Raw genomic sequence first — 26,850 nt, forward strand, 5'->3', positions numbered from 1 at the left:
CAGGGCGGTGCAGCTCTTGTTCTGGGATGACGGCGTCCCAGAATGGCCGCTCTCGACAGGGTGTGATGCTAGGACACGGCGTGACCTCGATCTCTGTAAAGAGCCGCATCCGCAGTTCTTTAACCATGTGAAGAGCTGTCTCCAATCACAGCCGGTCACAGGTAAACCAGCAAGTGCCGGTAATCAGTGCTCCCTCGCCTCACACTGACAGAGTGTGTAGTCAGGAGAGCCAATCAGTGGCATCTCCACGCAGGGGGACATCTAGGAATGTAATCAGTGCCCTGATTACAATATAGAAATACAGTGCCCACAAGTGCCACCAATCAGTGCTGCCCATCACTGCTGTCGATCAGTGCCCATCAGTACCACCTATCTGTGCCGCCTATTAGTGCCCATCAGTGCCACCTAACAGTTCTGCCTATCAGTGCGGCATATTAGTGCCTCCTCATCAATGCCCATAAGTGTCACCTCATCAATGCCCACCAGTTCAGCCTATCAGTACCGCCTCCTCAGTGAAGGAGAAAAATTTACAGACAGAAAAAAGTTAAAACGTTTTTTTTTCAAAAATATTTAAAAAAAAACAGCAGTGATTAAATACCACCAAAAGAAAGCTCTAGTTGTGTGAAGAAAATGATAAAAAATTTGTTTGGGTACAGTGTAGCACGACCGCACAATTGTCATTCAAATTTCGACAGCACTGAAAGCTGAAAAATGGCTTGGGCAGGAAGGGGGTGTAAGTGCCCGGTAGGCAAGTGGTTAAAGTGTTTAACTCAAAAAAATATATATACAGATTCTGTTGCTTTAAAGCAGATTAAACAGCACAGTGCGTAATCTGCCCTCCTCTAAACTGTAAAAAAAAAAAATCTCTGCCACTTCCTTTTATCCCCTCTACTCTGACCACGAATTCAGGGCTGCTCCGCCCTGATCACCGTGGTCAAAGTACGTCCCTCCGTCAAACCTGCCCTGCTCTGCTCTCCTCTCACCCCCTCATTCCTGCCTGTCAGCGACTTCTCTGTTTCCGCTCCCCCCCCCCCCCCCCATGAATGATCTGCACTCCTGTGATCCCCAGGAGAAGTACATCCAAACAAGCTTTGGCTGTACTTCTCCTTTAAGACTGAACCGCTTCTCGTCCACCCTCATTGTCTGGCCACATGTACAGACCTATGATTACAAATTTTCTGTCCAATGCCAGAGTCACCAATCAAGTATATTGCTATAATATCCCTTCTTAAGTGTCTCTTCTCCAAGGAGAATACGTTTAATGTTTTTAGTCATTCCTCATAGCTGAAGTCCTTCAGCCCCCTTTTTAGCTTTGTTTCCCCTGGACTCTCTCCAGTTCAAAGATGTCCTTCCTGAGGATTGGTGATCAGAATAGGAGAACATATTCAAGATGCCAACCTATTTTACTCTACATGTCTCAGCACAAGACAGATTGCACTTGTTCTGTGTGTTGAAAAGTTAGGCTGCATTCTCAGTGCTCTGTCTCCGCTCCGCCCAGCCGCTATTATTGAAAATACAAAACCTAAAAGTGTGTTCTGCAGGGTTCACCAGTGCATTACGCTCAGAATGCAGAGATCGGGACTGCGTTACTCTCAGAATGCAGGGTTTAGGAGTGTGTTGCGGTCAGAATGCAGGGATCAGGAGTGCGTTATGCTCAGAATGCAGGGTTCAGGAGTGCGTTACACTCAGAATGCAAGGTTTAGGAGTGCATTGCAGTCAGAATGCAGAGATCAGGAGTGTGTTAGGCTCAGAATTCAAGATTCAGGAGTGCATTGGGGTCAGAATGCAGGGTTTAGGAGTGCATTGCGGTCAGAATGCAGGGTTCAGGAGTGTGTTGCGTTTAGAATGCAGGGTTTAGGAGTGCATTGTGGTCAGAATGCAGAGATCAGGAGTACGTTGTGCTCAGAATGCAGGCTTAAGAGTGTGTTGCAGTCAGAATGCAGGGATTAGGAGTGCGCTGCGGTCAGAAGGCAGGGTTTAGGAGTGCGTTGCGGTCAGAATGCAGGCTTCAGCAGTGTGTTGCATTCAGAATGCAGGGTTTAGGAGGGCATTGTGGTCAGAATGCAGAGATCAGGAGTATGTTGTGCTCAGAATGCAGGGTTAAGAGTGTGTTGCGATTAGAATGCAGGGATCAGGAGAGCGCTGCGGTCAGAATGCAGGGTTCAGGAGTGCGTTTCGGTCAGAATGAGGGATCAGGAATGCGTTTCGGTCAGATTGCAGGGATCAGAAGTGCGTTGCGGTCAGAATGCAGGGTTCATGAATGTGTTGCATTCAGAACGCAGGGATCAGGAGTGTGTTGCGGTCAGAATGGAGGGTTCATGAGTGCGTTGCGTTCAGAATGCAGGGATCAGTAGTACGTTGCGGTCAGAATGCAGGGTTCATAACCGTGTTCTCTGCCCCCTTCGCATCACCCCCCCCCCCCCCACACGCACACACACACACACATTGGTGTCTTCTGCCCCTTTCCCCTATAGCAGTAAGCCCCCCCCCCCCCCCCACTTCACTCCTCTCCTCCCATAGCACGGTGTCCTACCTTCAAGAGCGGAGACCGGGAGCCACCTGTCACTTGCCGGCAGCCAATAGGTGGACCGTGATGGACGGGTTGTCAATCCCCGTATTATATTATATGAAAAAAGATCAAAAGTGTGAACACCTAGAATGATCACAGCGCACCAACCCTTTGAACTTAAACTTCCCCCCGTGGTCTAATGCAAAGAGTGACCAGAATACAGGGTGGATTAAAAAAGTTTTGAGACTAGTCTTGTAACACGCCAATAGAGGGCTGCACAAGGCTGCAACAAGAGTCAAATGGTGCGCTGACCTTCATAAGTCAATATGCCAAAGCACATCGTCCTGTGTACATCAGGAGCTCATGCATTACCACATCTGCTATTACATCATGGACAGCTAGTTAGAACAAAGAGAAAACATTAAATTCTGCGTAAAACTCAGCAAATCTGCCACAGAGATGTTTGGACAGATCGAAAAATGATCGACCGACCCGAATTATGTATAAAGAATAGCTGGTTGTTAAGGAGCAGGCTGGGAAGCTGGCTGCGCATCCTGAACAACCAATGACTGTCAGTGGGTTTCCCCGCTGACAGCTGAATGTAAAGAAAAGAATTGCCGGTGTTGTGACAAAATGTCAAACCTGGCAGAATAACAAATTCTGTCACTTCCTTTGATGTGTAATCATCTGTTTTAGAAAACCACACGCACTGCTCATGCACACCGCATCATATGCGCAGTGCGTCCCCTGCTGACGTCAGGACACTGCATGTCAAATTCCTCAAGCGACGGGCATGCCACACCCTGCGCTCGGCCATACTAAGCCTGAAATCAGAAGGCGCTAGCGAGGGATCTTTTTACACCTACCCAAGTCTTGCATTTCAGACTTATTTTTAACACTAAACTCCGCTTATATATAGTGCTAAACAGTATTTACGGGTCTCTGACACTGTTTTGATCTTGAATTTTAAAAGCAGCAGCAATCCTGAAGATGTGACAGGTTTGCTAATATGACAGAACACTGCTGCTTTTAAAATTCAACATGAGATGTCTGCTACCCCCTCCTGACTGCAGCCTTAGTATGGCCTTGTGTGGGGTGTAGCAAGATGGGCATCAGTCCAGGAATTTGACATGCAATGTCCTGCCGTCAGCGATGACGCACTGCGCATACGCAGATGACGCTGTGCACATGTGGTTTTCTAAAACTGGTGATTACACGTAATAGGAAGTGACATGGATTGATATTCTATCAGTGTTTTGTCAGATTAGGTGACCCGTCAGAATGTGTAGTGCAAGCGGCGTTCCGTCACCGCCATCTTGCTACACCCTGCACTCATCCACGCTCAGGTAAGGACACAGTGAGAAGGCGGCAAGCGGACATCTTGTTACACTCATTGAAGTTTTGCATTACACTGTTATTTTTAACAGGATTTCTAGAGTGAAATTCAGTATTTTTAAATCTGTTAGACTGTTTTGATATTGATTTTTCAAAGCAGCTGTGTTCTGTCAGATTAGCACATATGTGAGATCAGCAGGTTCGCTGCTGCTTTTAAAATTCAACATCTAAACAGGCAGACGGATTTTTAAATATTTTATTTCACTATATAAGTTCAGTTTACTGTTAAAAATAAATGTGAAATGCAAGACTTCTGTGGGTGTAAAAAGATGTCCGCTTGCCGCCTTCTCACTGTATTCTTACTGTGGACGAGTGTGGGTGTACTAAGATGGCGACGACTGAACGTCACTTCCGTTACAAATTCTGAGGAGTCGCCTAATTTGACGAAACACCTGGTTCGACATTATGTCAGAACACCGGTGTGTCACCTGATCTATACGTATACGCCGCTGTTTCGTCCGATTCGGCGACTCATCAGAATTTCACCGCACACCTATTCCTAGTCTTATCAAGACCGGAAATGTCGCCGTTACATAGAACCGCCGCAATATTGTTGGTTCCACACAAATGTATAGACTTTAGTTGTGTGGTCGATAACCAACGTAATGGCGGCGCTCTGCAGCGGCGACACTTCCGGTTCCGTGCAGCCATCACTCCGGGAGGTTCCGCTGATAAGAATGGGGAAGAGGAGTGTGAGGACGGACAGAGGGGACAGGTGAGAGGAATATAACAGGATGTGGAGGGCTGTATATACTGTACTGGGGTGTATATAGAAAGAGAGGGTTCATGTTCTGTATTGGAGTTTTATAGGGCTGTATGTACAGTGTGGGGGAATAGTATGGAGTGTATAAAATGCATGCGACGGACTTATAAACTGTATAACGGTCTATAGTGGCTGTATATATAGTGTATGGGGGGGTGTAGTGAATTGTATATACTGTATGGGGGGTATATATACTGCAGGGGGGGTGTATAAAGTGTATGTACTGCATGGGGGGGGTTACACTCCATGGGGGTGTATGGAGTGTTTATACACTGTATGGGGGGGTATATACTGTATGGGGGGGCCTGTATGGCGTGTATATACTGTATGGGGGGGCTGTATGGAGTGTTTATACACTGTGGGGTGTATGGAGTGTGTATGGGGGGGGTATATACTGTATGAAGTGTATATACTGTATAGGGGGGTGTACAAAGTGTATATACTGTATGGAGCGTATATACTGTATGGGGGTGTACAAAGTGTATATATTGTATGGGGGGGTGTACATACTGTATGGGGCTGTATATACTGTATGGGGGGTGTATGGAGTGTATATACTGTATGGGGGGTGTATGGAGTGTGTGTGTATATATATATATATATATATATATATATATATATATATATATATATATATATATACACACTGTATGGGAGTGTACATACTGCATAGGGGGTATATACTGTATGGAGTGTATATACCCTGTATGGGGGGTGTACATACCGCATGGGGGATATATACTGTATGGGGGGTGTATGGAGTGTATATGCACTGTATTGGGGGTGTACAAAGTGTACATACTGCATGGGGGATATATACTGTATGGGGGGTGTATGGAGTGTATATACACTGTATGGGGGGGTGTACATACTGTATGGAGTGTATATACACTGTATGGGGGGGGTGTAAAAAGTGTACATACTGCATGGGGAATATATACTGTATGGAGTGTATATACACTGTACGGGGGGTGTACAAAGTGTACATACTGCATGGGGGGGGGGTGTATGAATTGTGTATACACTGTATGGGGGGGGGGTGTACAAAGTGTACATACTTCATGGGGGGATATATTCTGTATGGAGTGTATATACTGCATGGGGGGTGTACAGTGTACATACTGTATGGGGGCTGTATGGAGTGTATATACTGTATAGGGGGGTTGTATGAATAAATATAAAAACATATTGTATGGGGGATGTTTGGAGTGTATAAAGTGTACATACTGCATGGGGGGTACATTCTTTATGGGGGCTGTATAGAGTGTATATACTGTATGGGGGGTATATACACTGTATGGGGGGTGTATGAAGTCTATATACTGTATGGAGTGTACAAAGCGTGTGAAGGATTTACATTTTGTATAGAGTATATGTTCTATATGGGTAACGTATTTATTAAATGGGGGTTGTGGGGCGTCTATATACTGTATGGGCGTGTATTTTCTGTATGTCATGTGTATAAGAAAAAGTATATATTGTATAAGTACCATATGGAGAGATCTTATATAAGGCCTATAGACGGTGTTGTAGTACATGTTGCTGTCTCAGCCCCATTCAGTGTCCGTTCTTTTACAGGCCTCGTCTGGACTGGATCTTTGTGCGGCGGTTCTTGGCTCTGCAGTCTGTTCTCTTCCCACAATGGACGGCCCGGAATACGCTGATGATGATGACACTGCTGATAGTGGCCCTGACAGGTCAGTGGGCTCCATACCCCCAACAGGTGGATTTATCTGCCACAAGGTCCGTAATTTTGCAAAGGGGAGTCTTGCTAACCAGACAGACCTGGCAGGGACTAAAACAAATATATAGGGAATTTATTCAAACTAGAACAAACAAAAACTGGAGCAGTTGGGCATGGCAACCAATTGGCTTACCTTTTTCATTTTCAATCCTAAGGGCCCTTTCACATTGCAGCCGTGGCCACATTAGCCGTAAAGCGCCGTTAGTTTTAGCGGCGCTTTAATGTTGTTTTAGCAGCACTTTTCAGCTGCTAGCAGGGTGCTTTTAACCCCCACTAGTGGGCAAAGAAAGGGTGCCGCAGCAATTTGCAGGCGCTTCGGGAGCGGTGCCCATTCACTGCTCCTCCACTGCCCCAAAGATGCTGCGTACAGGATTTTTTTTTTTATTTATTTTTTTTTTTTTTTACGGCCAGCTAACTTGCTTGCAAATTACTTGGAACCCCCCCCCCCCCCCAAACAAAAAACAAAACAAAAAAAATATATATATATATATATAATTTTTTTTTTTTTTTAGCAGAGCCCCCAGGGAATAAAATGTCAATTGCTGCAATATTTTATGTCACACTGTATTTGGCCAGCGGTCTTTCAAACGCTATTTTTGGGGAAAAAATACACTTCAGTAAATTAAAAAAAAAAAACAGTAAAGTTAGCCCAATTTTTTTTTTGTTTTAATGTAAGAGATGATGTTACACCACGAGAATTGTGAGAGAATTGTGATCTATCTTCTAAGCAAAAAAATTGTGATTCTCATTTTAGCCAGAATCGTGCAGTTCTGTCATAACTGATCACATGTGAAGCATCATGGCAGGTAAAGATGGCAGCTTCCTTTGCTGGAAACAATAGGAGAGTTTACTTCCACTTTAACTGAACAAACTAAAAGATAGAAGCTGATTGGTTGCCTTGCAAAGTTGCTTCGCATTCTGTCTGCTCCAGTTTTGATGAATCTCCCCTATAGTGTTTTGTAGCTCTTAAAGACGCTGAGGGACCGTGACAAGGATACCTCCACTAGAATATTGTAGTAAAACAGGAATAGTTCTTTCTCTGTCTTATGTAATATGTCACTGTCAGAGCCTTCACATCGTTTAATCCAGGGGTTGACAAATTTGCTTGGAATCTAGGAGCCAGCTTAAAAAGTTAGGAGCCAGGTCCGTGACGGCGATCCGGACCTGTCCCTGGCCTGACATGGAGACGAGTGAGGGGAAGATAGCAGCGTTTTTTTTTTTTTTTTTTCAAATGACAATTTTTTAATTGCATTTTAGTGTAAATATGAGATCCGAGGTCTCTCTGACCCCAGATCTCATATTTAAGAGGACCTGTCATGCTTTTTCTATTACAAGGGATTTTTACATTCCTTGTAATAAGAATAAAGGTGACACAACATTTTTTTTAAAAGAACAGTGGAAAAAAAAAAAAGTTAAAATAAGCAGAAAAAATAATAATTTTTAAACGCGCCCTGTCCTGCCCGCATATAAAATCGGTGTTCGAACCACACATAGGAGGTAGCGCTGTGATCGGTAGAGCGAGAGCAATAATTCTAGCCCCAGACCTCCTCTGTAACTCAAAACGTGCAACCTGTAGAATTTATTTTAAACGTCGCCTATGGAGATTTTAAAGGGTAAAAGTTTGTCGCCATTCCATGAGCGGGCGCAATTTTGAAGCGTGACATGTTGGGTATCAATTTACTCGGCGTAACATTATCTTTCACAATATAAAAAATAATTGGGCTAACTTTACAGTTGTCTTATTTTTTTATTAACTAAATTATTTTTCCCAACAAAAGTGCGCTTGTAAGTCCGCTGCACAAATACGGTGTGACAGACAGTATTGCAACAACCACCATTTTATTCTCTAGGGTGTTAGAATAAAAAATATATATAATGTTTAGGGGGTTCTAAATAAAGGGAAGAAGAGGCAGGTAATATAAAACAGTCATTAGCATTGCTGGTTTGTCATACCAACGGCGTCCACAAGAGGGCGCCAGATTCCATAAGGAATCATAGGACCGCAGAAGGCCTCAAAGCCGCGGCCTAAATTTTCGGCCGCCGGCGGAACGGCCCGACGCGATCACGCTGGGGGGGGGTCCACAGAGACAGGATTGCCCCAGGCGCGAGGTCGCTATTTCTAGTCGCCAATGCGACCTGGCGCCCGGGTTTTGTCGAGCCCTGGTTTAATCGTACTTTTTTTCTGGTTCTGCACAGGACAGCTGGTCATCTACCAGGTTGGCATTCTGCCCAGTCAGTTCTATGGTATCCTGTCTGATCGAGACCTGACCAGCTTCAGGAGTTTAGCCGTAGTGGCTGTTGCGCTGATCCTCCTCATTTCCATGGTGAGTTTTCTATTCCATTTATCCACCGAGAATGTCTTCTGTTCCGCTAACCTTATCTGACCAGGCAGATTTCATTGTTACCCCGGGTATCATTCATCAGTCTGCCAGTCAAGATCTCTCATATCCTGAGCACCCACCCAATCAGACTTCAGCATGCTGGGAATACAGGGCAGCTTGTGATGACTGATGTCTGTTGCTTTGCATTATGGTTTGTTGGGTGGTGAAACTATCTGCTGGTGGGGGAGCCAAATTCAGGATCTTTGTGATGGTGTGAAGAATCAGCCAAGTTTCCCTACACAACCACCCAGAGCAAACCTGCCATGAAGCCAGCATTGCACACCGCCAGTCATAGGCAGTGTGTGTATGTGCAGCTGCCAGTCAGTAAAATGCCCTGCTGCCTATGATTTGGTGATGTGCAGTGACAGCTTCCTGGTGGGTTTGATGCAAACACATCTGAGCCCATCACTATTAAACAAGTGTGAAGGGTGTGGTTAGAATTTTACTGGTGATACCAACAATGGCAAATATTTAATTCGCTATTGTCACACGATTGGGTGGGTTCGGGGCACAGTACCCCGTATGGGCAGGCCGCCGCTGACAGCGACACTAAGCACACAGCCAAGATAACAAAGGAGTGGCTACGGGACAACTCTGTGAATTTCCCCGAGTGGCTCAGCCAGAGCCCAGACTTGAACCCGATTGAAAATCTCTGGAGAGATCTGAAAATGGCTGTACACAAACGCTCCCCATCCAACCTGATGGAGCTTGAGAGGTCCTGCATAGAAGGTGTGCCAAGCTTGTAGCATCATATTTATTAAGACTTGAGGCTGTAATTGGTGCCAAAGGTTCTTCAACAAAGTATTGATCAAAGGCTGTGAATACTTATGTATATGGGATTTTTTTTTTTTTTTTTTTTTATAAATTTGAAAAGATTTTAAACAAACTTAACATTGTCATTATGGGGTATTATTTGTAGAATTTTAAAGAAAATAATTAATTTAATCCATTTTGGAATAAGGCTGTAACGTAACAAAATGTGGAAAAAGTGAATACTTTCCGGATCCACTGCACATAATCTATATGGGGCCGTACTGGTGTCGCAAGTAGAATTCTAACCACACCATTCATACTTTATTAGTGATGGGCTTGGGCGTTTTTAGATCAAATCAGCCCCTGCACACTGCCAATCATAGGCAGTAAGGCATTTCCTGACCGGCAGCTGCACATACACACACTGCCTATGATTGGTGTTCAGTGCTGAATTCCTGGCGGGTTCGATCCAATTACGCCTGAGAACATTCTTATTGTCTATTACTCCTATCCATGTGTCATCAGGTCAGTGTATTGCTCTAACCTGTGTGTGTGCTTTTATACTTTGTCTTTCAGCTGCGCAGCGCCGAGCAGTACATCAGCAAACTGGTCTATGTAAACTGTCGGAAAGTGATGACGCAATATTTGCACCAAATTTACTTCACCAAACAAGTCTACTACACAATGAGCGTGGAGCACAGCCATGTTGATAACCCGTATGTGGCACTGTGTGTGTGTGTGTGGGGGGGGGGGGCACTGTTGATGTGCTGCAGACAGACTGATACTTTATTTTTATTTTTTTTGCTGAATTTGTCAGAGATCAGAGGATGACGCAGGATGTGGAACGTCTCTGCCGGGAACTCACCGGTTTCGCCAGTAAAATTCTTACCACACCCTTCACACTTGTCTACTACTCCTATCAGTGTTCCCTCAGGTCAGTGTATCAACTTTCTTCATGTGCTGTAACTTGTGTGTGACATTTGCTAATTTCACCCAGAAATATATCTAATTCGTCCTATAGTTTAGTATGCTTATCTAAGAGCCCAGTAATAAAAGCTGCAGTAATTTGTCTCTTCAGCCTTCTGCAATTGTACAGTTTCCCCACAGTAGTTTGTGTCTCTGTCCCTCTTGCAATAGTGGGGTCTTCCCACCATAATTTGTGTCACTGCCCCTCCCACAATGGTGGGATTTCCCATAGTAGTTTGAACTCTACGGACTAAGACTGGGATTTCATTAAGATTCATGTGCGTGTAAAGGCAGGTGTCCCAATAGTTTTGGTAATATAGTGTGTATATATGTACCATACCTAGTGATCCCCATAGAAGCTGTAAATCCCTGTAGTAGCTACTGCTGTGATCACTGCTAACTTCAAGGTCCCATACCAAGTGGCTGCCCTGCAGCTTAGTAAACACAGGAGTTTATTTGCTCAGCACAGGCTCCAATCGGAGAACAGTTTGCATTTTTGCAATGAATGAAAAGTGTTCTCTGACTGCATGAGGTGGAGTAGTGGGGCAGTGACATCATAATCTGAGTTTCTCAATGAATGCAAAGTTTTTTTTCTCTGATTTGGATAAGGTGGAGAGCTGGGGCGGTGGCATCACAAGCTCCACCTTATCCAATCAGAAATAATTTTGCATGCCGAATGAGCTGCCTGTGTATACTAAGAAGGGTAGCCTTTCAGCACAGTCTGGGAAGCTAGCTGTGGTCACTATAGTAGCTGTATATATACTGAACCTGCATTATTACAGATCAGATCAAAGGAATGAACTTCTGCATGTAGATGATGGCAGCTTAAAGACTAAACCTTTTTGTTGCTTACATTTTTTGCTAGAAAATTACTTGGAACCCCCAAACATTATGTATATATTTTGTTTAGCGGAGACCCTAGAGAATAAAATGGCAATATTTTGTTCTTGTAATATTTTATGTAGCAATATTTTTGGGAAAAATTACACTTTAATGAATTTAAAAAAAAAACTCACATTATACAAAGAAATTGGGCTAACTTTACTGTTTAAAGATGGAGATGTTACACAGAGAATGGAGAGAGAATTGTGATTCGCGTTTAAGCCAGAATAGTGCAGCTTGTATACCCACCATCGGTTGTGTGAGGGCCTTGAATTAGAAGTATGTCCTCCATGTAAATGGAGAGAAGTGAAAGAAGATCCCCATCCACTGTCTTTGCCATATGTTACTATCAGTGTTACCAGCCTTAATGCCATGTATGCAGCAAAAGGAGAGTGTGAGAATGCTAAATCGGCGTCTGGCCAAGTTTCTGAATGCCGGGATGAATAGATCATGCGCAGAAGTGACGCCATCCTGTGCCAGCCAATACAGAGGCCTGAAGACTGGCAATCAGAAGACTATGCCAGGGAATGTTGGACAGGTGAGTATTGACCCTTTTTAGTTCAGCTTTAAGCTGCTGCTCTGGCTGGTTTACCCCATGTGGCTGTGTGCTGCCTCTCCTTTTTGGTGTGTGTTCCATTGAATAGACCAATATATTGTGTGTCTCCTTTTCTTATTCTATGTTTCTTCATGTTCACAGTACGGGCTGGATGGGTCCTGTGTCCATCTTCGGATATTTTGTGGTTGGATCTCTGGTGAATAAACTTCTGATGGGTCCTGTTATCCCCAGACTGGTTGAGCAGGAGAAGCTGGAGGGTGATTTTCGGTGAGTGTGGGTTGCGTTCCTGCCTGTCAGGTGAGGGGTCCTGTGAGCCAAGATGGCTTTCCTGCCCCTCAGGTGAAAGGACCAGTAATTGTAGGTGGCATTCTTCCTGTAAGTTGAGGGGTCTGGTGAGTGTAGATGATGCTCCTGCCTGTCGGGTGAAGGGACCAGTAGGTGTTGATAGCGTTCCTACCTGTTGGGTCAGGGTGAATGGTTGAAGGGTCAAGTAAGTGTGGGTAACATTCCTGCCTATCGGGGGGGGGTGGGGGGAATGGATGCGGGGCCCAGTGTTGAGGCTACATTGAGGTAGGCAGACTATAGGGGAACTTTATCGTGGATGGCATGACTTGGCAGCCAATGAGTAGCAGTAGCTGCACTGTGTGCATGTTTCTACGAGTTGGCCTCCCATATTGTGTGACAAATTCCATCTTTCCACCAAACAGACATTTATGTATTTTTCTGTAAAATGGTTTAGTTTGGTCTCCAGTAATGTTCAGTCACCCCTGTGATATTCACATCACCTCTCCCTGACTTTTTTTCTTCTGCAGGTTCAAGCATGTACAGATCCGCGTTAATGCCGAAGCTGCAGCCTTTGCCAGGTCAGAGTTCGGGATCAGTCTGATGATATGGGGCTGAGGAGAACATTTTTTTTCATTTCCATCAACCAGTTTTGATTCCTTGTTTGTTTTTTGCTGGGAATAATTTGTGTTCTGATTGGTCACTGTGTGCATTTGCAACACCCTTGCTGGAGTTATAGACCGTAAGGAGGAACTGAGGGTCTGTGATAATTATGACACAGCTCATCCTCCAAAAACACAAGACTCCATCACTACTGTGTCCCCATGAGTTACATTTTGTCTTGTGGCTGTGCAGGAGGGTGGGATGACACTGACTTCATCACTGCTTATGTGTCATGTGACCTTAAAGTGATGGTGTTCTGTTCCAGAGCCAGCAGTGTGGAATATGCCAGAACAGAGCGCCGCCTAAAAAGCCTTATTGCCACCCAGAAGGATCTGATGTATCGGGAACTATGGCTGTCTTGTGAGTGAGGAAATGTGGCAGGATTTGGGGGTCATTATGGAACCCTGGCCAAGGTCAGCCGGGTCAATAATTTATTTATTTGACCTCTCTTTCCAACAGTTGGAACAAACACCTTTGATTATCTGGGTGGAATCCTGAGTTATATGACTATTGCTATTCCCATCTTCTCTGGAGTGTACAATGACCTGAGTGCTGGTGAACTGAGCGAGCTTATCAGTAAGGTAACAGTTCTTCCCTCAAATCCCCCTGCCTCCAGCTGATGTATCCCATCACACCTTTTACTCCCGCTACTTCCCTTTATCTCCCCACCACCACCTCCCCAGCATTACTTTACTTTTATTTATTTATTTTAGTCCCATCTTCGATCCCTCTCCTAAACCTTTCTCCTCATCTTCTTTCCCCTTTAACTTACCTTTTTCCTTTTCCCTCTTCTCACCCCTCCTTTTTCCATCTTCTCCCATGCGGTCTACCTCCTTCCTTTTATTTCTTAACCAATCCTCTTTACCTTCTCTCTTGTTTTTCCACCTGTCATTTCTCCACCCATCCTCTCTACCCTCTCCCTCGTTTCTTTATCCACCCGTCCTTTCTACATCCTTCCTTGTTTTCCCACCCGTCCTCTGTACCTCTTCCCTTGGTTCTCCATCCAGCCTCTCTATTTTATTTCTTGTTTCTCCACATGTCCTTTTTACATCCACCCATCCTGTCTAGCTTCTCCCTTCTTCCTCCACCCGCCCTCGCTACCTTCTCAATTATTTCTCCACCTGTCCCTTCTACATCCTCCCTTGTTTTTCCACCCGTCCTCGGTACCTTCTTTCTTGTTTCTCCACCCATCCTTTCTACATCCTCCCTTGTTTCTCCACCTGTCCTCCTCTACCTCCCCCATTTTTTTTTTTTTTTTGTCCTCTACCTCTTCCTCCTCTGGCAGTTCTTATGCTGAGTGTCTCTCCACAGAATGCGTTTGTTTCCATCTATCTGGTCAACTGCTTCAGTCAGATCATTGATTTATCCAGCAATCTGTGTGACGTGGCTGGGTACACACATCGGTGAGTGCAGAATAGGAGGGACTGTGGTCAGTGGATTGTATGACTTGGGGTTGAGCGGTGTCTGTAGCAGAGAGGGCTCTTATTGATAATAGTGGTTGTAAGTGCTCTGGTCATTGAGGGTGGTGTGTTTGGTGTAATAGAGACACTGCCTGGTGATGGTTGTGGCGAATGTGATATGTGGGAGGTGCTTGTGGTGAGTGTAATTTTTGGGAAGAGCTCTGGCCAGTGGTGAATGTGATATGTGGGAGGAACACTGGTGATGGTGATATTATGTGGGAGTGGGAGCTCTGGGTAGGTAAGTATATGTGAGAGAGACTCTCTTCAATGATTTCAGTGCTATATGTGGGAGGGGCTCTAGCCATTGATGGTGGTCATAAATGTTATATGTGCAAGGAACTCTGAACAGTGATGGTGGTTGACCTGATATGTGAGAGGGGTTCTGGCCAGTGATGGAAATGGTGGGTGTTATATTCAGCAGGTTGTTCTGGCCAGTGGTGGGAGTTTTTTTGGGGGTTAGGGGTTATGACCAGGGGAGTATGATATCTAGGAGGGGCTCTGACAAGTAACAGTGATACGATATGTGGGAGTGACTCTGGATATTGATGGCAGTGGTGAGTGTCATTTGTGGGAATGACTCTGGCCAGGGGAGTATATCTGAGAGGGATTCTGGCCAGTAATGCAGATTATATTTATATGTGGGAGGGAATCTGGCCACCAATAGCTGTGGTGTGTGACTTGTGGGAGGATCTCTTGTCAGCTAATTGTGGTGTTGAGTATGATATTTGGGAAGTGTTCTAGTCAGTGAAGTTGTTGGTAATTTGCATCTTCTCAGGATTGGGGAGCTGGTGGAGGTGATGATGAAGATTGTACAAGAAGACAAGGATTTAAGTTCAGAGGAGGAAGATGATGGGTATGTATTGTCCTTTTCTGTATCTAACATTCCACTATCTGCATTTATGGGGGTACTAATACCTGAAACTCTATCTGTAAATGTTAAAGTGTTCATTCCTTACTCTCCACTGTCTACAAGTATAGTGATGTCCTTAGTGGATACTATGAGGTTGATTTACTAAAGGCAAATGGACTGTGCACTGTGCAAAGTGTAGTTGCTACAGAGCTTAGTAAATGACGTAAGACTTCACTTTGTGGGTTGTGTCCAGGATGGCACTGGGAGCAGAAGTGTAGTGTCTGAGATCCTGGGGACCGGCTTCAAAATTGACTTTTATCCGGTGTGGACCCAACTATACCCGACAGGTCTGTGTACCCACTGCCTAGGTGTCGCCTCCGGGGTATGTGTGGCCGAAGATCGCAGGCAAATCCCGTTGCACGGCCACAACACCTAACACTGCAGGTAAGGCCGCAGCCACGACCTCGTCTATATCCCCTGCCCACATGGAGACCTAGCCTGAGGAACCCCAACGGTTGGCATGGCGGCAGACTTTAAAGCGGTCATGCAGGCGATCACTGCCCTGACCGATAAGGTGGACCACATTCAGTCTAATGTGGAATGCATCTGTAAGGATTTTTACTCCTATTTTACTCCTTCTGTGGCCAGATGACTGAGGTGGAACAGAGGGTCTCTCAGACCGAAGACATGGGGCTGATCTACACACCCTAAAAACTAAGATTAAGGCATTAGAGGCTTGGGCTGAAGATGCTGAAAATCGTAACAGGAGAAATTTTAGGCCTCCCTAATGGGGCTGAGGGTGCTGACTCCACTACTTTTAAGCATCTGCTGCAACAATTGCTTCCTTCTTCTCGCTTTTCTCCTCCTTCTTTCTTCTCCATTTCCATGATCGTGACCTGGTGATGAGAGAGGCCAGATCCCAAAATGAATTTACACTTTGAAAATGCCAAACTCCTGATCTTTATAGATTATTCGCTGGAAACACAGAAGCAATGAAAATTCTGGGACTCGGTGAGAGCCAGACCGCTCTAATAGTGTTAAATATAGTATGTTGCTTCCGGCCAGACTGTGGGTGGAAGACGGTGAGTATGTTTTGTTTTTTTTACATCCTCTGAGGAGGTCTCAGCCTGGATTGACACCCTGCCTCAAGGCTGATCATTGCTGCTGATTGATCTTCTAAATAGGCTGCGGATGTCAAGTGCCTCCTAGGCCTACGATCCTACTACACTGGCTGATGACTGACTCCTTCATTACTATACTTCATGTTGCCAGTTCACGACGGGTCCCATGGTTCTACACGGGGAAGGAGATGTTTGTCACTCCTTGACACATCCTTTGTTACTCCTGCCTGGATATCAGAACTATCCACTCTTAGCCAGCCCCCCTTATTCCTATGGCCTGTGACATTACACCTACTGCCCTATGCAGTTATGCTGCTCAAGTTTGTACCCCCAGCGGTCGCTGGAAGACTGCACCCACATATCTCATCCGGTCCCAAACTGTGTGCTAAATGCATGCTAATTGACTGCCTGAGCTGTGGATGCCCTTCTGCGTGCGTTTTTGCCTCTGTTTTGGGTTGGGTTATTAAGTCTCCCCAGGGTTTGGGTTGGCGGGGTGGGGTTTATTGGGACTGTTTTGTAATTCTTTCTTTTTATTTCAACTTTACAAGCGATGTGCCCCTTCATATCACAGGGTACCATGTTTTGCATGCACTGTTTTATGCGGTTGTCTGTCTGGGTTCTGCCCCTAGGCCCTTTTTGGATCTCCTTGCCTAATTCTGTAATGCCTAGGGCCTATGGCTGACTGTAACATAGTGTCTTGGAACGCCAGGGGTCTGAACTCCTCTGTGAAGAGGTCCCTGGTTTTTCAATTTTTGAATGCCTACCATGCCTAGATTTTTGTTTTACAAGAGACCCATTTAGTGGGCAGTAAACTCTTGAACCTTAAACCCTGGGTAGGACGCCACTACCACTCATCATATACCAATTATTCCCAGGAGAGCTAGACCCGGAAGGCCGTCATGTCATATAACATGCCATGGTGGATAGATTGGAACTGGTGTGGCTGTACCTACCTCCCCCCTGCCTCCATGAGACTGCTTAACCAATTGATTAATTGATTGCCAAAATTGTTGCCTACTCTACGGATAATGTGATAGACAGACTCTCCACTGGGGCATGTACTCCCTCTGAGCTGTCCGCTTGGGCGGAAGCTTCCAATCTGACAGATGTGTGGCGATGGCACCATCCTTATCAATGCACCTGTCATTCCGCCTCTCATAAAAACATTTTCCCGGATAGACCTAGTCTATGCTGGCGGGGTCTGTCTTTTTTTTTTTTCTAGAATTCAGGACATCTCCATCTTACCTCGTGGCATTTCAGACCATGCCCTCTTGCCTTGCAACTGAATGTGTCTACTGCCCCACAGGACAATCTGTGGCTTTTATCCAGGTTCTGGTTGTCTGATTTTAGGGTTTCTGACCTGTATAGATCTGACATGATACTCTACTGGAAGGATCAGGACTGTTCTATATCTCTGTCCACCTCTTGGAATGCTTTTAAATCGTTCTCCAGAGGCAGCCTGCAGTCTCATGTCCAGAGGGGCTTGCGGGAGGATCTGCTGAGGGCAGAAGAGAGGGTGGCTGCCCTTCAGGTGGAGTACTCCCTGTGTTAGGACCTGGGCTTGAACCTGGGACCTCTGGTGTGTCTGGCAGTGACTGTGCTTGCTGAGCCACCTGGAATGCTGGACAGCTCCTTGGACAATTCCTTGAATGATCTTGTCTTGAATCTTGTTTGCCTTAAACCCTTTGCTCCTCCCATGAACTTCCTGATTTAAGCCATGTCTGTGCACTTCCTGGTTGCCAGAATATTGTGCCTTCACCAGCCAATATCTTGCTCCCGTCTCTCCTGCTGCCGGCCGTATCTTCGCTACCATTCGTTACCGACATTTGGCTTGTTCCTCGACTACGCTTCTGCTGAATCCCAACCTGCACTATTTGTTACCGACTTTTGGCTTGTTTCTCAACTACGCTTCTGCTTGATCCATACCTGCTATATCTGCTACCAGACCCCGGCTTGCTCACCTCCTGGTGGGGCTATCCTGAGGACCGCGACCTGGCACTAACACGCAGCAAAGCCCATCTCCACCATTAGGAGCTCTGGTGAATACCGGTTAGTGCTTAGACCCTGCACATCAGGTGAACCCGTGTCATCAGCCAGGGTGACCTGTGTGAATACCTGCTCTGCTGCTATAGCTACTGGCCTCTGAGCCTGAGTCCAGACCGTGACACCCTGTTATGGGCTTCCTGAGTGTACTCTGATTTTCAGGCGAAATTGAGAGATGTTCTTCTGCTACTAAAACCCAGCTGTTACATCAATCCCAACACATATTTGAACGTGGGGGAAACAACTGGGAGTATGCTGGCATGGTTGGCTAGGAAGAGCTCTTCACCTGTGTCTCTCGGGCATTTGTGACTGACGGGTCGCTGCTGACTGATCCTGCCTCCATTAATGCACGTTTTGCATCGTTTTATCAAGAGCTATATAGCTCCCGGATGGTGGGCACGGGCGAGGAACTATACAAATACCTGGAGGAAATTTTGAGCTGCCACGTTTAACATATACTTTTAGAGATGTGCTGGAGGAGCTCCCAGCGGGCGGTGGCTTCTCTGCAAAATGGTAAAACATCCAGCCCTGATGGCCTCCCTGCTGAATTCTTTAAGACATATGCAGAGGAACTGCTCCCTACATTCAGGCTTCTACTCCAAAGGCCTTAAAGGAGGGATCTCTTCCCCTTTCCATGGCTGAAGCAGTTTTGTTCCTTCTTAAACCTGGTAAGGCTCCTGAACAGTGCTCCTCATACCGGCCAATATCCCTCCTTAATGTGGATGCAAAAATTTTGGCTGAGGTCCTGGCTGGTCAATTGAACACTGATCACTGCTTTGATACATGCGGATCAATCCGGATTTATGCCAGGTAGGGGAACCGACCATTAATATACCACGTATCCTTACACTTCTCTCTAGGACAGATGGGGGTGGTGGCCTCTCTGGATACAAAAAAGGCTTTTGATTCAGTGGAGTGGCGCTACCTCTGGGCCGTCCTATGTAAATTTGAATTTGGCCCTCGGTTTATCAAATGGGTCCAATTGATTTTATCTATAACCCTATTGCCCAAATACGCACCAATAATTTGTTGTCCTCTCCTTTTCCCCCTGACTTGGGGTACCAGGCATGGCTGCCCTCTCTCCCCGGGCCTGTTTGCACTGGCAGTGGAACCCCTGGAAGTGCGAATTAGGTCTGCTCCCTCGGTTGAGGGCATACAGGTGGGAGTGATTGCATACAGGGATATTTTTTTATTTTTTTTATTTTCTACAAAAATATTCCTGAAAGACATTTCCTCTCTCTCCCCTCGGCCCTTCAAATCGTTGATATGTTTGGATCCTTGTCAGGCATTTAGGTCAATTGGGGGAAGTCGCTCCTATTCCCATTTATATGCACCGGACTCCCGCACCCGGATTTGTACTTCGTTGACCTGGACTACTGAATTTAAATATTTAGGGATGGTGATAAATGCCCCCTTGTCCTCATTTTGAGCTGGACCTCTTGCTATTGCTTAGGACCTTCTCCCAGAAATGTGTGGCCTGGAAGTCTCTCCCTCTTACTCCAGTAGGTAGAGTGAACCTTGTAAAGATTGTATATTTGCCTAAGTCCCTTTATCTGTTCTGTAGTCCCCCCGGTGCCTCCAGCCTCCTTCTTTAACAAACTATGTGGAATTATAATCATCCTTTGTGTGGAATGGATGGCCTCCACATTTGGCCATCTCTACTTTACAGCTCCCTCTCACTCAGGGGGGTCTGTCCCTACCTAACTTTGAGGCTTACTCATGGGTGGTGTTCCTGGTAAAGGTGAGGTGGTGGTTCTCCCAACCTAAAGACAACCCAGCGGCTACTCTGGAGGTGGCCATCATGGGGTTATACTCCACCCTTAGTAACTTGGTGTTTGGGGGAACAAAATCCCACCCTGGAATTACAGTCCTGATGCGTACCACTATCTCGGTATGGAAGAGGGCGAGGGTCCGTTTATAGATCTCCAGAGACATACTCGCCTCAAAAGCTCCCAAATCTGAATAAAGCTCCTGATCGCAGGTTAGGGCGACAAGAGGAATAGTGAATCTTAAACCAGTTTCGGGTGGCAAATTGCTCTCCTTCCATGACCTTAACCACTTGCCGCCCACCATATAGCAGAATGAAGGCGGCAAAGTGGTTTCAATATCCTGACCGGATGTCATATGACGTGATCAGGATATTAAGCCGCTGCGTGCCCCCGGGGGGTGCGCATCGCTGCGATCGTTGTTGCGGTGTGTCAGTCTGACACACCGCACCTACGATCTCGGTAAAGAGTGTCTGATGGAGACCCTTTACTATGTGATCAGCCGTGTCCAATCACGGCTGATCACAGTGTAAATAGGAAGAGCCGTTGATCGGGCTTTTCTTCACTTGCGTCTGTCAAACGTGAGTAGAGGAGAGCCGATCGGCTGCTCCTCTGACGGGGGGGGGGGGGGGGGGGGTCTGTGCTGATCCTACCTCCCCCCCGAGGATGCCCACACTGGACCACCAGGGATGCCACCCTAGACCACAATGGGTGCCAATCAGTGCACACAAGGATCATCACTGATTGGCATGCATTATTATTTGGCACTGATTGGCATCCATCCGTACAATACTGTACACTACAATCCTATCAGTGCCCATACGTGTCGCCTATCAGTGCCCATCCGTGCGTTTACATTACCAAGGTGGATGTTGTTCCTCTCTCAACCTAGAATCAGACCCTGTTGAAGAATAGCTAATTGCCAAGGTAATGGACAAGCCTTTATCTTCCCTGTACTTCCGCCTATCTATAGCCCCTACTAATAAATTAGAAAAGACCTTTGACAAGTGGAGAGTGGTCATCCCTGGCCTGACTGAGGAGGATTTGGAACTTTTGTTTTGTCGTCTTACGTGACTAATATTATCTCAGCCAGAGACTGTTTCCTACAAGTTAAGTTCTTGCACAGGGCCTACATCACCCCAAAAAGATTGACAATCATAACCCCGGGGGCCTCGGCGCCCTGTCCCAGATGTAGTATATGCAGGCGGCTTCTTTTCTTATGGTCTGGTCCTGTCCACGCCTTGCTGCCTTTTGGTCAGATTCTCACTTATCTTAATCGGATAACCTCTTTTAACCCTCGCGTTGGATCCCAGGTTTATGTTGCTCAATGTGTTTGGCACTAAAGTTAAGGGCCGTTGTACTAAGCTGCTTTTAATTTGTGCCACCCTTTATGCACTTAGGGAGATATTTCTCCACTGCACCACCCATAGTATTTACTTGGTGCTCTGTTTTAAACTGTTTTGCTACTGTGTAGAATCGCTTACCTTAACCGGAATTGCCCTAGCAAATTCAATAAAATCTGGCCAGGATGAATAGACGCTTGGGGCTCGGAGATTGCAGACGATGATTTAGGTCATGAATCTGTGCCTTGATAAATCTATACTTATGTGGTCTCTCACTTTGTTACCTATGTGGAGCTTGTAACTAATATTTTTACTCGGGGTCCTTTCTCTCCCTCCCTACGTGCCATTGCTTCAGTGCACATGTGCCAGTTGATGGCACATGCAAATACAGGGAATTTATTGCCTAAACCATTCAGGTTTAGGAGATATCCAGGGTAGCTACAAATAAGCCTTATTATAGGCTTATCTAGCAAAAAATGTGTTGTAAGGGTTTACAACCACACTTAAGAACTTTGATCAGGGTCATTCGGGTAGTTTCTATTGTCATTGTGTTTTTAAAAAGGGTAAACACAGTTAAATGATAATAAATGGCTTCAGCCAAACACTAACCATGAGTGAAAAAAGTTTTTGTGTTATCATTCGTATTCTCTGAAAAATGGCCAAGAAATCATAAATTCTGCCAGGGTATGTAAACTTATGAGCACAACTGTATATGGGGATGTCTAAAGTTGACACTTCTCTGTGTATATATGGTGTGGCAATACCTTACATTGTTTGTTTATCTCTGTATTTATGGGGATGTCCATATCTCACAATCCATTATCTGTATTTATGGGGATATACATAGCTGACACATATATAATATTTCCATAATCGACCTTGGTGAATCAAATTTCTTATACTGGCAGGTCCCTGCAGGAGAAGCCACAAAATGGCGATGGAGTAATTATCCTGGATAATGTAACGATTAGCATGCCAGCATCAGAGTGCACATTAGTGCGAGACCTCAGCTTGCGTGTGAGTAAAGGGAATAATCTTCTCATCAGTGGAGAGACTGGCAGTGGGAAATCCTCTATTCTACGCGTTCTAGCCGGACTGTGGAAGACTAAACACGGTATGTTTCACGATTGTCACTGTATGCCACTCTACTAACACTTTCTCACCTTCCCTCTCTCCATCATATAATATACCCAGATTTGGTTCTGTGTTTTCTAGGGACTTCTTAATGACACTGTATATAGACACATTGTCTGTGCAACTTTGTGTGGTTGGTACTGATTGCCTGCTATGCCGCCATCTTGTCTCTGACACTCTTCCTCCTTGTGTTCTGACGTCTCCCTGTTCCTCTGTCTGTCTCACAAGGTCGTATGCCTCCTTAGGTCGGGTATCTGTCCTCACTCCGTTTGGTCCCCATGGTATTCTTTTCCTGCCACAAAAATCATTCCTGAGCGACGGAAGCCTGAGAGAGCAGGTGAGGCCACATGATGTATTTTGGGGCTCATTTGGAAGAGTGAGAGAGAGCCCTCTGAAGCAAGAACATTTGCAGGAGTCTTGTGCATGTGTGTGCCGGCACCAGTAGCCCTGCCACAGCAATCATAACTCATGTTTTTGTGTTTTCAGGTGATCTACCCACTGAAGGAGATATACCCAAATTCTGGTGAGTTACCAGGGGTGGCCTATTTTTATTTTGTTCATAAATGAACTGTTTACCCCATCCTTCAGTTCAATCTCTGTATTTGTGGATGATGCTAAGCAGGGCAATAACTTCTCTGTGGGATGTGGAAACCTTGCAAAAAGATCTGAACAAATTAATGGGGTGGGCAACTACATGGCAAATGAGTTTTAATGTAGACAAATTTTAAATAATGCATTTGGGTGGAAAAAATATGAATGCAAATCTATACACTGGGGGAGAACCTCTGGGGGGAATCAAGGATGGGAAAAGGACCTGGGGTTCCTAGTAGATGATAGGCTCAGCAATGGCATGCAATTCCAAGCTGCTGCTAACAAAGCAAACAGAATATTGCATGCATTAAAAAGGGGATGAATTCCAGAGATAAACATAATTCTCCCACTTTTCAAGACTCCCAGCCGCACCTAGAGTATGCTGTTCTGGGCACCATTCCTCAGGAAGAATGTACTGGAAATGGAGCGAGTACAAAGAAGGGCAACAAAACTAATAAAGGGTCTGGAGGATTTTGGTTATGAGGAAAGGTTGTGAGCACTGAACTTATTCTCTCTGGAGAAGAGATGCTTGGAAGGGGATATGATTTAAATTTATGAATACTGTACTGGTGACCCCACAATAGGGATAAAACCTTTTTGCGGAAGGGAGTTTAACAAGACTTGTGGCCACTCATTAAAATTAGAAGAAAAGAGGATTCATCCTTAAACTACGTAGAGGGTTCTTTACTGTAAGAGCGGCAAGGATGTGAAATTCCCTTCCACAAGCGGTGGTCCCATAAGCATCTGTAAGACCGCAACATACAGGGACCTGCAATGTAATACTGACCTATAATCACACACATAGGATGGACTTGTCTTTTTTTATTTTTTTTTTTATTTATTTATTTATTTATTTATTTTCAACCTCGCCTACTATGTAACTATGGCCACCCCTGGTTACATAGTTACAATGTGCTGTCTGACCTTCATCAGCTGTGCTTACAAAAGGCCTTATGTATTTGAAGTGTCTGAAAGAGGGGACTGTCTTTGTTGGATGTGACCAATCTCTAGAAGAGGGAGGCAGTGCAAGGACACATCTGTGGAATGAGCAGACAGTGCATTGATACATCTCTTGGGGTGATGAAGGTGCAGTGCCATGTCTCTGGAGGGAGAGGTGTTGCAGTGACATATTTCTGGACCTGGAGGAGGTGCAGTTACACATGTCTGGGGGGGGGAGGGGTAGATGGTGCAGTGACCTATTCTGGGCTAGTGGTGGTGCAATTACATGTGTCTGGTTGGGTAGTCAGTGCAGTGACACGTCCCTGGTGGGTGAGATGGTTGCATGACTCTTGTGGCAGTGGGTAGGGGGAAGTCGCACGTCTCTGGAAGGGGGGCAGGGGGTACAAAGTGACTTGTCTCTGGAGATGTTGTGGAATGGCCTTACAGTGACACGTATGTCTTGACATTTCTTGTTCCTTTCCCAGGTCGGATGGATGATGACAGAATCCTCAGATCACTGGAAATGTCAGGCCTGGTAAGACAAGAGAAAGACACGTGTACTTGCAATGAGGTGTGTGTGTGTGTGTCCTTTCTAGTCCTGTTCTATGGTGGGTCCCTGTCCCCTTCCTGGTTCTGTTCTCAGGTGAGTCCATTTCTCCTTCCTGGATCTGTTTTCTGGTGAGTGTCCCTGTCCCCTTCCTGGTCCTGTTCTGGTGAGTCCATTTCTCCTTCCTGGTACTGTTCTCTGGTGGGTCCCTGTCCCCTTCCCTTCCTGGTCCTGATCTCTGGTGGGTCCCTGTCCCCTTCCTGGTCATGTTCTCTGGTTCCACTCGGATCTCACAGTAATTGTATAAAGAGCTATATGTACACCCAGTACAGGTTGTCTGAGGTCAGTTGTATATGGTGGTCTTTTCATGTTTTCTCTGTGGCAGACATCTCTGGTGAGCAGAACGGGGGGCCTGGACCAGGCAGTGGACTGGAATTGGTGAGCCTTATACATACTTTATATAGTACATGGGGTGTATGTGTGGTATGTCTGTTCTGATTCAGATTATTAGTATTATTTTTTTTTTATTTGTCCAGGCCAGAGGTTCTATCCCCTGGGGAAATTCAGCGTTTGGCCTTTTCTCGCTTGTTTTATCTGCAGCCTAAATTTGCAGGTGAGGTATACATCGGAACTCTGTAATGTATGTGTACTGCAGTGGAATCTGCCAAAATGGGGCATTAGAGGACAGGGAGGCTCTCATCCAGGGGCACCCAGTTCAGAGGAGTCAGAGGACAAGCGGAGTCTTTCAGGGAAGTCGGCTGTCTGTCTTTTTCAGTCTTTAGCTATCAGGACAGCTGGCATTGTGTGATGGCTGGAAATGTTTTATCACTGTAATAAAGCATAAAAGACTTTGAGGAAATAGAGGCAGGGACGCTCCAGTTTTGATTTCTCTCCCCCTTTTTTTTTTATTTCTTTTTTTTATTTTAAATTTATCTTATTTTTTCAGATTTTCTTTTTCTCTAGCTACTTTTCCACTGGTCATAGTATAACCTGGAATAGACCAAACCCTGCACCTGGTATGATTAAGACAGGCCAACAGGGGGCTCCACATTTGTTTCTACTGTAAGGAAATATAGAATTAAAAAAAAAAAAGTCAGCCTGTGAGTACACCCCATCGGATGCTCAGATGAGCCGCAGAATATGGTCATTGCAGATACTTCTGTGGGGTCCCCTGGAGATTTTGGTATCTACTGTATGGTCACCTGAAGATTTCCATGTGTTCCTATCTTACCGTCCTGCGTAATCTCTTCAATACACACTCCCATTTCTGTCTTCTCTCTTAGTACTGGATGAGGCAAGCAGTGCGCTCAGTGAAGATGCAGAGGCGGAGTTATACACGCACTGTACCCAGATGGGGATGACCTTAATTAGTGTTGGGCACAGACGCAGCTTGCAGGAGGTGAGAGACCCCAAACTGCATGATAAGCCAGGAAATCCATGTGCAATGTCTTAAATTTAAAGTAGAGCAGTTTATTTTCTTTATGACCAGGACTAAGGCCCCTTTCACACTGATGGGCTGATCGAGTCCGCCTGTCAAATGTACATTAATATTTTGTATTTTTCTGTCTAGCCAGCAGGAGGAGATCTCTGCTGTTTTTTCATAGTTTTTAACCTCTCTTTAACTCCTGTTGGACATAGCTTGGTGTTTTATAGAGTGCAGAGAATTATTCAGAATAAACTCTGTCCCTTTCCAGCCTGTTTAGCCACATTGAGTTGCAATCAGAGAGACAGCCTGAAGGCAGACAACTTCTGCTGTGCTGTTTTGCTCAAACACATGGTTCCATGAATTCTGTGTCATGTTTATTTGTAAAATGTGTGTTTTGCAAACATGAGCTTAGTTACCATTATTTAATTATGTTTGGCCAAGAACCATTATAATTCCTGTTAGGCATTGGTGAGCAGGTCTGTGAAGTGTAAGGGGTTGGTAAATGATCCTGGCATTCATGTGGCACGGTGAGGCCTGTCTGTTCTTTACATAAACCACTTTCTCTCTCTTTACAGTTTCACCACCTGGAGCTCAGTCTCGGTCCTGGTGGACAGTGGGAGCTGCGGCGATTGAAAAAATCTTGATTGGAGGAGCTGATCATGGCCCACCCTCCACTTTGTTACTCAGGAAGTGATGGACAGTGTACAATAAATTTAACTTTGTTTTTTTTAATTAA

The 26,850-nt window shown here is 45.4% G+C and overlaps 1 protein-coding gene across 2 annotated transcripts; it reads left to right on the forward strand.

The window, feature by feature from the left end:
• The first annotated feature begins 4,349 nt into the window (after positions 1-4,349).
• On the forward strand, positions 4,350-26,850 carry ABCD4 (ATP binding cassette subfamily D member 4). Of its 2 annotated transcripts, XM_077463667.1 has the most exons (19): positions 4,357-4,619; positions 6,246-6,364; positions 8,608-8,735; positions 10,122-10,261; positions 10,363-10,479; positions 12,091-12,216; positions 12,762-12,812; positions 13,160-13,254; positions 13,354-13,475; positions 14,206-14,297; positions 15,130-15,207; positions 22,386-22,591; positions 22,857-22,948; positions 23,098-23,134; positions 24,627-24,676; positions 25,074-25,126; positions 25,225-25,301; positions 25,972-26,087; positions 26,690-26,850. In XM_077463667.1, exons 1-19 carry the CDS (start codon positions 4,510-4,512, stop codon positions 26,756-26,758), a joined length of 1,878 nt encoding a protein of 625 aa, XP_077319793.1. In that variant the 5' UTR covers positions 4,357-4,509; the 3' UTR covers positions 26,759-26,850. The 2 variants fall into 2 exon arrangements, with proteins under 2 accessions (XP_077319794.1, XP_077319793.1); XM_077463668.1 differs by lacking the exons at positions 13,160-13,254; positions 13,354-13,475; positions 14,206-14,297 and having other exon boundaries at positions 4,350-4,619.

The sequence above is a fragment of the Lithobates pipiens genome, unplaced genomic scaffold, assembly GCF_037356315.1.
Source record: "Lithobates pipiens isolate NorthernLeopardFrog02 unplaced genomic scaffold, aLitPip1_a1.2 Scaffold_30, whole genome shotgun sequence".
Taxonomy (NCBI): Eukaryota; Metazoa; Chordata; class Amphibia; order Anura; family Ranidae; genus Lithobates; species Lithobates pipiens.